Source organism: Pteronotus mesoamericanus, unplaced genomic scaffold (assembly GCF_021234165.1).
Source record: "Pteronotus mesoamericanus isolate MK-2021 breed Mesoamerican mustached bat unplaced genomic scaffold, CSHL_Meso_final scaffold_1186, whole genome shotgun sequence".
Classification (NCBI taxonomy): Eukaryota; Metazoa; Chordata; class Mammalia; order Chiroptera; family Mormoopidae; genus Pteronotus; species Pteronotus mesoamericanus.
In genome coordinates this window covers 9,279,923-9,292,748 of record NW_026555302.1, presented here as the reverse complement: position 1 = coordinate 9,292,748, position 12,826 = coordinate 9,279,923, and the positions used below count along the sequence as shown (strand labels likewise).

The 12,826-nt window shown below is 41.4% G+C and overlaps 1 protein-coding gene across 1 annotated transcript in view; it reads left to right on the top strand.

The window, feature by feature from the left end:
• Positions 1-12,826, top strand: part of PAPPA2 (pappalysin 2) — a 201,459-nt gene that overhangs the window by 105,013 nt on the left and 83,620 nt on the right. The window contains exons 10-11 of the mRNA XM_054587725.1: positions 1,085-1,278; positions 3,105-3,251. Of these exons, the coding sequence (XP_054443700.1) occupies positions 1,085-1,278; positions 3,105-3,251 (341 nt within the window). The remainder of the gene's footprint in view (positions 1-1,084; positions 1,279-3,104; positions 3,252-12,826) is intronic.

The following is a 12,826-nucleotide window of genomic DNA, read 5'->3' as shown; positions in this document are numbered from 1 at the left end:
ATAGTAATAGTACATTTTAGTAATGGTGTTATTGAATGTGTCCCTATGTGTTGATTTATTTTGAATCATGGTTTTATTGTCATGTCCAGTTATTTTAAGTAGATACGGGAAATTGGAGATGTGCCGCTAATATTAGTTGTTCCGTATTTTGGTAGAAAATCCAGTAGAACTTAATAAATGGCTTTATAACTGCACCTCAGCTTTCTATGTTTGAAGCTGGTTTACACAGCAATAGTGAAGTACTGTTCACGTAAGAGTTACCCTGTGAGCAGGTACAGAACATGTGCAGAGAATGCAGGCTCAATGTACTGCCCCTGATGGTTTTCCCTAAGCATTCATTGCTCACCTGTCTGCTTGTGAAGACAGTCCTGTCTGAGCTCGAGGCAGCGGGGGCCAATGAGGAGCCCCCGACCTGCAGTTTGTGAGCTTGGCTCAAATTCAAGCTCCATGGTTTATGAGTCAGGGGAACCTGACTTTAAAATTACTGAGACCCAAGCTTCCTATTTATGAAACAGGCAAAAAACACATACCTCTCATGGTTGCTGTAAGGCTAAAAGAAATAATACCGAGTGGCCCTTGGAAACCCAGAGCCCATGTTGTCCAGTTTCAGATCAGTTGAATGGTGAGTTGAAGAAACACAATTCAGCAGCAAAAAGTAGTTGAAAACCAATTCCTCAAGTGCTTTAATATTTCAAAAACTATGAAGGGGATCCAAATACCTCAAACATTATACCATTTAAATTCTCTTTGTTCTTTTATCCACTTTTCTAATATCCCCAACTTCCCGTTTAAGTATCTTGCTCAAACTCTTCCTTATACTTTCTTTCTGCAGCCACACAGCTACCTTTTTCTCCCTGTTTCTTCTCCCCTAACACCACCCCTTTTTATACCTTGGTTGTGGGCCTGGGTTCTACCTCTTTCCCAATGAAAAAGAATTCTGCTTCTTTAGGTGGGGGGTGTGTGTGTGTGTTCTGCATGGTTGGGGTGAGCATTGAGACTGTCAGTTTTGGGATTTGAGCTGGAGGAAAAATGCGATTGTTTTTACATGGCACATTTTCAAACGTCACACGATGTGTTTTGGCAGGGGAGCCGAGCCTGTGCTACGTATTTGAGGGAGATGGGGTATGCGAACCTTTTGAGAAGGAAACCAGCCTCGCAGACTGCGGCCTCTACACTCCCAGCGGACACCTGGATCAGTGGGCGAGCCAGGCGTACTCTGCCCATGAAGACAAGCACAAGTGTCCTGTTTCCTTGGTAACAGGAAAACCTCATTCCATGGTAAGTTAAGCCAGAAGATGTTCAAGACCTGACTTTAACATCAGATTTAGTCCATACTGAACCCAGAATAAGATAAAAGTAAGTGAAAAGCTTCTAGACTAGCAATTAGATCTCATCCCCCACCCTCACTCACATACCCTCACCAGTTTTCATCCAAGAATCTTTGGCTATGCAATGGTTGCCTTCAAGGTATGCAGATCATCTCCAAATTAACCTTAGAAGTACATATATCAGAAGCTACACTTTGTGTTTGAGAGAATTTATTTTAAAAGAACACAAAGAAGCAGTAAACAGAATGCCTCGCTTACACCACTGGCTCCACCAGCATTACTATTGTTACTACTAAGTGATGTTCAACGGGCCACTTAACCTCTCTGGGCCCCGATTTTCTCATATATAAGTCGGGTATCGTAACCCTTTTGCATTCAACTCAATGGGTTACTACAAAGATCATATAGAATTTAAAATATGCATTAAAGATCAGGGTATAATTTGATTTAAAGAATTCTTATTATTGGAGAAATTCTAGAGTTAGTACTGGAAACAAATCCTTAGGTATACGATTTTTCTGAAACATCCCTCTAAATAACCAGGAGGCCCTTTGAGGACTCTAAAGACTGGCTTCTAGGAATGTGAGTTGAATACTGAGAAGCAGATGAAGAGCTTGGCTGTTGGGTACTATTCCAGGTGTGTCCATTGCCAAGTAAACTCTTCCATTCCTCAAAACAATAGACAATTCAGTCCTTTCAAGAGAAGGGCGGTTTAGTTCCCTATGTGTTTGAGGCCAGGGTGAAATCACTGCATTTTATACTTGAGGCATCCCCAGGAGACTGAGGGACCAGCCAAGGTTGGTGCTTCAGTTCCAGAAACTCATCTTGGACCAAGATGTCTTCCGTGGCCCAGTTCTTTGCATCCTTGGCCCGCAGCTTTCTTCCTGCTGCTGCTGGTAAGGTGACTGCTGTTCTTTGAGGCATGCAGCAGCCATGTCTAGCATGAAGAAGGGAAATCAATGCCTGCTAGCTGCATCTTTCTTTCTTTATTGGGAAAATGGCAGCTTTTCTGGACGTTCAACACTGTAGACTTCCACCAACATCTTACTGGTCAGATCCAGGTCACTTAATCACCCTTAGTTGTAAGGGGCCCCAAGGAGATGAGCATTTATACCGAGTCACACTGTCTTCTTGAACAAAATTGGAGTTTGTTAACATGAAAGGAAGGGGAAATGGGTATGGGTGGGCAGCTAGCCATGACTACCACACTCCCTCAGCCCAGTGCTGGCATTTTTGCAAGAGTTCTGATGCCCAGGGGCAAGCAGCCAGGAAAGTTGGGAGATTCTGAGTTAGTGACAGCTTTCTAAAGTGGCTTTTAGTCTTCGTTGCCCATCTTCCCGAAGTGAAGTGGAAGGTTTCCTGGAGTGTCTCATCTCTGGCTTCCATACCCACAAGAGCGCTCAGCAGTTCCCTCACTCACTAGCCTCCCTCCGGGGCCCATAGGTCCTGCAAGGCAAGGATCTGACTGTTGTCCTGGACAGACTTCCATAGCTAATTCGAGAAGCAGTTGCCTGAAAGGTGCCAGGAACTGTTCTCGTGGCAAGATCTCCTGGGCGATGGTGGGCTGAGAGTTGTGTGGTTTTCTACCCAGACAAGTTCTATCCGGAGGCTAGCAGGGAGCCCTGAGACATCCCTCTACGTTGAGAACGGTTTCCAGCCACTAATGCGATCCCTGGGCACTCAGAAAGAGAGGAAAACTATGGTTCTGAGCTGGCGAATTGAGTCATCTTATCTCTCCCCCTCTACATTTCATTTTTGGTTGAAATTGCATTTCAGGTTTGCACATCATACCGTCCAGGTTCACCAGAGCACCTTTCCCCTCCTGGCTGGCTTCCCTGTGTGCCCAGAGGAGGCAGACCTCGGGACGAAGGCACTGAGCAGCAGGAAGGTAGCCTGGAGAGAGAGGACGGGATCTGGCTCAAAGTAAGTGGCCCAGGTGTTTCCTTGTGAAGGCTGCAGGTAGACTGTGCACAGGCCTCTGTATATGCAGAGGTGCGTGTGTGTCTGCACATGACTGATTGGAATATCTTGTCAGGAAACTTCTTTTTCTCATCTCAGAGTGTTTACATTTAGAATTTATTTCCACTCCTTTTGAAATCTATGCTTTTTTATTAGTGATCAGTTTATCAAAGTGTAACACACAAACAGGAAAGTGCCAAGATCAAAAATGCACAGATGAATGAATTTTTACAAAGTGTGCTCTCTCGCCACCACACAGATCCAGAAACAGGACATTAGCATCACTCCCAAAAGGCTCTCTCATTCTTCTTGGGTATTACACCACGGAGGTAGTTATGATTTTTAATTCTAGCAGCACAGATTAGTTCTGTCTGCTCTGGAACTTTTTGTGAGAACCTTCACGGAGTGTACTCTCCTTTCACTCCCTGTTGCGTTCCAGCGCAAGGATGCACTGCTGTTTGTTGTTCCGTGTTGATGACCATGTGGATTATGTTTAGTTTTCCTCTATAATGATACTACAAATAATTCGGCTAAACCTTTCTGTACACTCCTTTTAGTGAATGTTCACAAAGAGTTGGGTATATTGGGAACTGCTAGATTGTAGGTAGGCAGAAGACCAGCTTTAGCAGATAATCCCAAATAATTTTTCACAGTACTTGTGGTCCCGCAAGAGGTTTCTGAGCATTCCAGTTGCTTCACATTTTCACCAGAGGTGGTATCTGACATTTTAATTTTAGCCATTCTGTTGGGGATAAAAAGGTACCCCCTGTGGTTTCATTTTTTTCTCTTTGTTGATTCTTACTCTGTTCTGCTGGTCTGTATATTCTTGCATTGTATTATGCTCTTACTTCCTGTATGTTTTTGGTGAGTGTTAAAAATCTGATTATGTACGTTCTAAAACATTGTTTCTTTTTTTCCAGAATGTATTGGTTCTGCTTGGTCCTTTGAATTTCCATATAAATTTTATAATCAGCTTCAGTTTCCACACATGGGAAAAATCTTATGCAATTTTGATAGGGATTTCATTGGATCTAAAAAAATCAGTTTGGAGAGAGATTTCTCTTTAACATACCAGTTTTCTTATATGTTCTTTCAGTTAGTTAGATCTTTACTGTATCTTAACATTGTGTAGTTTTCTGACAAAAGTGAGTTGAATTCTATCAAATGCTTCAGTGGTTCTGAGATGTTCATATTATTCTCCCCTAGTCCTATCAATCTCTTGACTTACTATGATAAACTGTTATATGTGAACCAATCTTACAGACCTAGTGAAAAAATAACAACTGAAGGCGATGTATAATTTTGTTAGCAATTTTGGAATCTTTCTGTGGGTATTTTAAGTGATTTTTCAACTATGTTCATTAGAGCTTGGCACCTAATTTTCTTACGTTTTACTGTCTTATCGGGTTTTATGATGAAGGCTAGATTTGACTTGCTAAAATAAGTTTCTGTTTTCTCCAGTTCTTTGGAATATTTTGTGTGACGTTGGTATTAATTTTGGAGGTATTCATCAGTGATGCTATTTGAACCGTGAGTTTCTTTGAGGAAAAAATTTAAATTATATGTTAAAATTTAAAAACAAATATAGAAGAATTTGGGCTTTCTATTTTTTCTTTGATCAATTTTGGTAAGTTGATTTTTTTTCAAGTTGTCCATTTTTTCCTCAAGTTTTAAATTTATTGGCATTAAATTTGTTTTCTAATGGTCTCTTAAGTTCTTTGTAATGCTTCCATGATCTTTGGAACCTTTTTTTCACTCATGCTACTGTTAATTTTTGGCTTTTCTCTTTTGTTCTTTCTGACTAGTCTTGCTAAAGTCTTATCAATTTTACTAATTTTTTATTAATATTTTTAATAGAACCACCTAACTAAATATGTATATACAGATATATCTATATATAAAAGGAATGTGTATGTATACACATAAAATGAAAAAAGTGATGTTAATTCTTCCTATCCATGTACATGGTATACGCTTCCACTTATTTCTGTCTTCTTCAATTTCTTTCTTGAGTGTCTTATAATTTTCTGAGTATAGGCCTTTTATATCCTTAGTTAAATTTATTCCAGGGTATTTTTTAATGCAATTGTAAATGGGATTGTTTTCTTAGTTTCCCTTTTCTGATAGCTCATTATTGGTATATAAAAATGCAACTGGTTTCTGAATATTTATTTTGTATCCTGCTACTTTACTGAGTTTATTGATTAGTTTTAGTAGTTTTTGGTGGAATCTTTAGGGTCTCTACTTGTATATACAGTACCATGTCATCTGCAAATAATGACAGTTTTACTTTTTCTCTTCCAATTTAGATGCCTTTTATTTCTTCTTCTTGTCTGATTGCTGTGGTTAGGACTTCTAGTACTATGTTGAATAAGAGTAGTGAAACCAGACATCCCTGTCTTGTTCCTGATCTTAAGGGAAATGCTTTTAGTTTTTGCTCATTGAATATTATGTTGGCTGTGTATTTCTATAACGTTTACTATGTAAACATGCCTGGTAAAGCATGTCCCCCTATGTTTTTTGCACATTTAAAAAATTGCATTAGCTGTTCATTATTTCTGAACACTTATTTTCCATATAAACTTTAGATTAAGCCATAGATCATTTTTTTCCTGCCTCTTGGAAAATACGCTGGTATATGGAAAGTCAAATAATCAAACACTTGATTTTCATCTGTTGATATAAGCATTTGATTTTTCTCCTTTGATCCATTATTATGTTGAAGTGCATTGATAGATTTGTTTTCTTTTTTAGATATCAAATCATTTTTGCCTTTGTAAAGTGAACTTATTTATTTATGGTACATTTTAAATGTATTCTTGGAATTTATGGGTTAATCTTTTATTTCTGATTTTTGCCATATGTGGTCCCCATATGTGGAATTAGTTTATATCTTCTGTTTTTCAAGTATTTAGATTATACAAGCCTTATAAAATTGGGCAGTTTTCCCTTTTTAAAAAAATTTCCAAAACCACTTGTGTAAAAAAGGAGTCTTCTGTTTCTTCAAAATTTGGCAGAGCCCACCTATAAAACCAACTAGGCCTGGGGCTACTTTGAGGAAAAAAATTATGATTGTCATTTAAAGGCCTTTAATTTTTATTGAAATATTTAATTTTTCATTTCCAATTTTGAATTATTGGATATTTCCACAAATATATTAATTTCTAGAACATATTCAAATTATTGCTGATAGTTGTTCATAAATTGTCTTTACTATGCCTCATCGCTGTTTTAGCTATAGCTATCAATTTCTTTATATTGTATGTTTTTGAATTTCCCTTTTCTTTTTCTTGATTACTCATGCCTGGAATTTATTCAAAAAACAACTTTTCAGGGTTTTTTTTCCACTTAGTTCTCAAACTCACTGATTTCTATCCTTATCTTTGTTGTTTCATCTCTTCCTGTGTCTCTGATTTATATTGATGTTCTTTGTTAGCTCTGTATGTTGAGTCCCTTGAATGATTAATTTTTATTGCTCCATAATTGTCCCGGGTAAGCCCTACTTTGGTTGTAGCCTATACAGTACTTTCATTGTCCATCTGCCCTAACTATTTTGTAATAGCTCATGATTTCTTTTTAAAATCATGGATTTTAATAGCATTTTGTTTGTTTTTAACACTGATTTTTCAGAGCATAACAACTTTGTTACTGTGCCAGCTGTTTGTCATTATTAGAGGTTTTTATTTTTCCTCTTCCTTTTGGCCCTACATTTTATTAGGAAGACTTAAATAGTGAACCTTCATTCATTCAGAAATTAAGGATCAGTTCATGTTAGAAATATGTACTCTCTATTACTTGGTCAAAAAGTGTTGACCTCTCCTAACACTTTCTCTTTCTAGTTTTTTAAAGTTATCTACAAAACTCTTTCCTTCATTACTCTTTTCATTTTCATTAGTGTTTTCTGGTCTTCTTTCTGCAATCTGTTAATTTTTTGTTTTTCTTATTGTGTGTTCTTATATCTTTCCAACTTCGGGTTGCAGGAAAAAAGTGTAAGTCTACTCTATATTCAAGGCATATTTATGCTAAAAATTATTTGTTGTTACTCTGATATTCAAATTTAAATGGACATCTTTTTGTTTTTGTTTGTTTTTGCTAATTGAGCAACTCTTGTAGTTATTTTTGATTTAATCAGTCAGCCGTCAATCCTCTATTCAGAGATGATTTCAGCCATCCAAAAAAAACATCCAGATTGGCAAAAAAGAAAGAGTTCAAGTGTAGAAGGCACCAAGTCCAAACATTACTTTGAATTTTTTACTTTGTTCATAGGAAAGTTGTCAAGACCCTTTGTTAGAGCTTATTTACTTTTGCATACAGTTCTAACAGTACTAGACATCTGAATTTTCAGTCTGCTCTAGGAAAGGAGCAACAAATTAGTAGAGAATTTAGCAACTGGAAGGAAACATGTACTCAGAGGAACAGTGTTTTAAACCCTGTTTTTTATCACTAACCAGTCAAGCGACCTTGCAGAAATCATACGACCTTCTTGGGCACCAGTTTCCTTAACTTTAAAATGAGGTCTTTGGACTAGATGATTCCTTCCAGGTGTGCATTTTATTTTAAGCTTGATAGTACATTTTTTAAAATGAGATAAACAATATTAATAAGAGGAGCAGTCTTAGGCTATCAGATGCTAAGGACATAGATAATTACACCCACTGTTGCCTTCAGAACCTTGCTACTCAAAGTCCAGTGGCACCAGGAGCATCCGCATTGCCTGCAAGCTAGGCAGAAACGCAGAGGGTCCGCTAGTTAGAGGATTCTCTGTTGAAGAGGGCAAGATTTCTGATATATGTTGGAATTATTTCTGTACACATGATTGCAGTTTCCAAAAAGTTCTTGCCTTTCCGAAGAAAATCTTCTGAGTGGGACATTAACCTATGTGGGTTCCTGCATTCCGCAATGATCCTGAGAAAGCAGAGATGACGACGTAGGTATGATTTTCATATCCACCCACCAGCCTGGCGCATTGCAAGAGGAGGGGCATCTCCCAGGGCCCAAACAGTTGATCCCCAGAGGATAAAGCTCCGCTCTTCACTTTCCTAGCTGATTACTGCTCATCTGCCTTTTTATTGATTTCACACAGAAGCTCTTGCAGGCCTAGACGTGACATCTGAGCAGACTGTAAGTCTCATGAGTCATTGAGATAGCATTTGTTTGGTTTTCTTCCTACCAGGCTCTGCAGTGCACACCTCCATCCCTTCGCTTATGCAATCTTGTTCCCAGAGCGCCGTCTCCATAATACCTTGTCTCATTCTCGGGCTTTGTCATAGGTGGATTCAGACTCTGAGATGAGGGGTTGCATGCCAGAGCTGATCAAGAACTTTCCTGGGGGTAGACAGCTGCGAGAGGAGGTGACGGAAGCAGGAGTGGGCAGGGGAGGAGCAGCCGCCTGAGACTTTCCGCATCTCATCCCACCGGGAGCTGCGATGGCCCTTCTGAGCTGTCCCTCCTGGATTCCACTCACTCCTATCAAAAGACCGCTGGGCATGGGTTTCCCCTCCCCTCCCGTTCCAGGAAAGTGGCGTGACCTCATGGTGGCGTTCTTCCTCTGAGGGCAGTTTCCAAGAAGAGATTTCCATGAGTCGTGTCACAACGGAAGGGGTCTGAGTGGCAGACCCCAGTAGTCACTAAAGATTTGTTTTGTCTCTTTCCAACCGCCTGCTGAGTCCTACAGGCTCTTCTAACATGGAACCTCTGCATACTTAGCCCTGCTATCTAAGACCACAGCTGAGGAAATGTCCTGAGACGGAGCTGAGCCATTGAGTCGGTTCTGAGCCGAACCTGTCCACTGACCTGCCAAAGCCCATGTTTTCCAGTGTCTCCCATTGGACAGTGAGGGTCGTCATGGTGGTTCCCTCTTCATCTCACAAAATGACCTCACTGTTCTGAAAAAAGAGCCGCCGGAGCTCATGGTGTTGATAGTCTCGCTTGTCCTGTGAAGGAACAACACAGGACATCACCTTGGTTTTGACCAGTAACGAGAGACAGGGGCTTGGACACAGGAAGGAAGTCAAACGAGGTTCAAAGCTGCCCCCCATTCTGACTCATGTCCACGCATGCGGGGAGCACCAGGACAGCGCAGTGGCAGGAGGCCTGCTGCCTCACACCGTTCCTTCATCTGTTAGATTCGGACCCCAGGTCAAATCCCCTGAAACTTGGAGCGTTAATCTCTCCCTTGTCCAATATCTGAAATCTACACGCACATGGCAATATTATAGGGAGGTCCATATAAAATTTCCAGTATTCGGTAATTTCTTTTACCATTAAAAAGCCAAATGGTTCCACCAATAGTGCAAGGATTCTTTATGCAATTTTGTCTAACCAATCTCCCCCCCCGCATTGGACTGCTGATGGCTTTTAAAGGTTTCTCTTAGCTCCCTGAAATTGTGTGAATCTTATGACTGAGTGTTTGTGTGGCTTCATTTTTTGTGGGGTAGAGAGCACAAATGTCATTACATTTTATAAAGAATCTGTGACTTCCTGCTCGCCCCAAAGTAAGAACCATTGGGCAGTCAAAAGAATACAGAACCAAGGTGGAAAACCTAAATTCCTGCCTCTCTAGCATTTAGCTAGAGGAAGGCACTTAAGCTGTTGGAGTCCTGCTTTTCCCACTTATATAATATAACCTTTGTACCCTGGGGATGTCATAGGACAGAAATCTCTAATGGGAGTAGAAGCCCAGTGAGCTCGATGGAGGCTCCAGCACAGCCTGGGGTCACACTCGACGGGCCCTCAAGAGCAGCACAACCAGATGGAGTGTCTGCTCATCCCCTCTTGCTCCAGGGCCTCCCCTTTCTCTCTGGGATCAGGAAGTACCATAGATGAGTAAAGATGGGAGGGCACAGAGCAAATAACAACCCAGTAACTAACCAAAAGCATTTTAGAACCTCGGAGAGGATTCTTTTCAAGTTTGTGGTGCAGACTCAGGGTCTGCTCTCCAGTGACCACTACAGAGGGCGGCCTGGGAGCTAAGTGCTTGCCTTAGGGGTACAGTAAGTGTGTCTGTGCCCAGCAGACACACCAAAGAGGGATTTCTTAAGCCCAAGCCATTCTGCCCTAGGGAAGCGTTCCCTCAGCCTCGTCCTCACTGATGGCCAGGAGTTAGGTCTGGTAGTTAACATGCAGGCTTGGATGAACACGCAACTGAGCGTATGGGATCGGTTTCCTACTTCTGTCTGTCGCTGTCTGTCTGTCTGTCTAGCCATTTATCCAATCTGTGTTTTCTCTGTTTCAAAGTATTTTGTGATGGATTCACTGAGATAATTTCACTGGCAGCCCCTTTATCTTGAAACCATTCCTCTGTCCTGAGAACCACTTATTTTTCTAAAAGATCTCCCCTCCTTTCTGATGTCCAGCTATAGTTTTTCTTCTTCCTCAGAGCCATGTTCAAGTTCATTTTATATCACCCATGTGTAACATGAATCCAATCTCCTTGTTAAAACAAATACCACCTTACAGATAAAGCCTCAGTGCTTGTGGCCTCTGAGCATCTTAGCTTTTCCTTTTGGGGCAGATCTGAGTAGTCACCCAGGACGTGCATCTGGGGGGCTTTGTCCTGAAGAGGGTGGGACCAGCTGTTCCCATAATGCGCTTGGTGTGGTGATTCGAGGGTGTCACACTTGTAATGCCAGAGGTGGCGTCACTACCTACCTTTCATATCTAGGAACATAAAATTCATTATTTATTTTATAGGAAGTAAAAATAGTCAGAACTAGTATATGTATTAAAGTAGCTGTGACTTGGCTGTGGAAAGAGCAACTTTTAAAAATATTGTCTTTGCTTGAATAAAGAATACACAGTTAGTGTTCTGATTTATACTGTAAGTTCTAGAAGTTTATATGTACAACAAAAGTAGATTTTTAATAATTGTATTTTGAACTAGATGTCCGAAAAGTCTAAGAGTTATATATGTATATATAATGTATACCTATATATACATATTTGCAATAGGTTTCTCTTATAGAGATACATTCCAAACCAAGAGCCTCAAATATTGCCTGTTTCAATGGAAGTAGAACCTAGAGTCCCAGCTCTCATTTTTATAAGTACCCATTTAAAATAGTGTATATAATGTATAGGAAATATTTTAGTCTATATAGTTTAGAAAATCACAATTCTCTAGATGCCAAAATATGCGTATGTATGTTTCATTACAATTTTTTACTTTTTACCCTTGTTTTCCTGAAGTGTAACCAGAATAAAGTATATTTTTGGGGAAATGAGAATTTTTGAACAGAGTCCTTGCTGGACGATAGGTGCTGTCCTGTGTGTTTTCAGGTGATTTCAGCCACTGCTCCGGGCAGCTTCGTGAGGTTGGCAGTGCGCATGTCTCTCAGGTGTGGAGGAGGGGAACCCTAGGCTCAGAGAGGAGGCGGGATGGGTTGTTCAGATTCACCCAGGGAGGCAGGACGGGGCTGGGAGTCAGACCCTGCACTCTGCCTGGCCAGCCCCGCTCCAGGGCGGTGAACTTCCTTGGTCCCTCTTACCCTGCTCAGATGGATTATGCGCACGTGTGCAGGTTCAAACTGACCTCTGATTCAGAGGCTGCAGCAGTTGTATGAGAGAGTTGATACTTCCCTGCTTCAAGCTGTGGTTACGGGGCCTGTTTGGTGTTTGGATAAGACTGGAATTTGGTTACCTCTTCTGTGTCGCTCTGAGAAGAAATGCCCCAGAGTGGGCATCTGGTACCTTTTTCAGATCCTTGTCTTTGTTTTGTGTATTCCAGCCTTCCTCTGCCTCCATCTCCTTGGTAAGTCTCACCTGTGGTTTTTCCACTCAAGCCAGGGCCTGGAATTCCTGGCATAGCCACGTCCCGCAAATCCAGGCACGGAGACATTGCCACCAGGAGCTGGCTTCAGGACTCAAAGGGCTTGGCATTCAAAGGCTCTTAGAGCAAGGAGACACACTTCTGCGAGGTATAAAACGAGTTGGAGGTTTTGGACAGAGGCCTTCAGAACAGAGAAACCCACACGCCCACTAATTAATTTCACGGGGGTGGGGTCTATGGGGTGGTGACAGAGGTGGGAGAGACGGAGCCCTTCTGCTCCTCCTTGCACGCCCCACCCCACCCCACCCTTCAAGTCTGAGGCCTACTGGGAGGTAAAGCCACCAGGCACTTGTTTAGAGCCTGTCTGTTCCTGGCTCAGGAAACACCCTAGAGCTCTCCTCCAGCTCTCTGGTCTCTCTGGTGGTGTGCGGAGGCAGGGGGCTGTGGGAGTCCCCAGGCACTTTGGTGGCCTTTGCCGCCAGAGCCGAGGGCTCCGTGTGAGGCTGCCGGTTACCCTACGGTGTGTTTCATGTCCAGCCTGCAGCCAGCTGGGCACAGAGGACCTCGTATTGCAAGTCGTAACCTATGGGTCTGGATATTTCTTAAGTTATAAAGGAATATTTATTACTTCAAAGAAGGGAAATGAAAAAGGGGGAAAAAAGACACAGTAAAAAGAGAGTGTGGCTGGTCTTTCCCTCAAAGGAGGAGAGGAAGAAGGGAGACTTGTACTTCATCGACCACCGCAAGTCATAAAATCTACCTAATTAAGCCA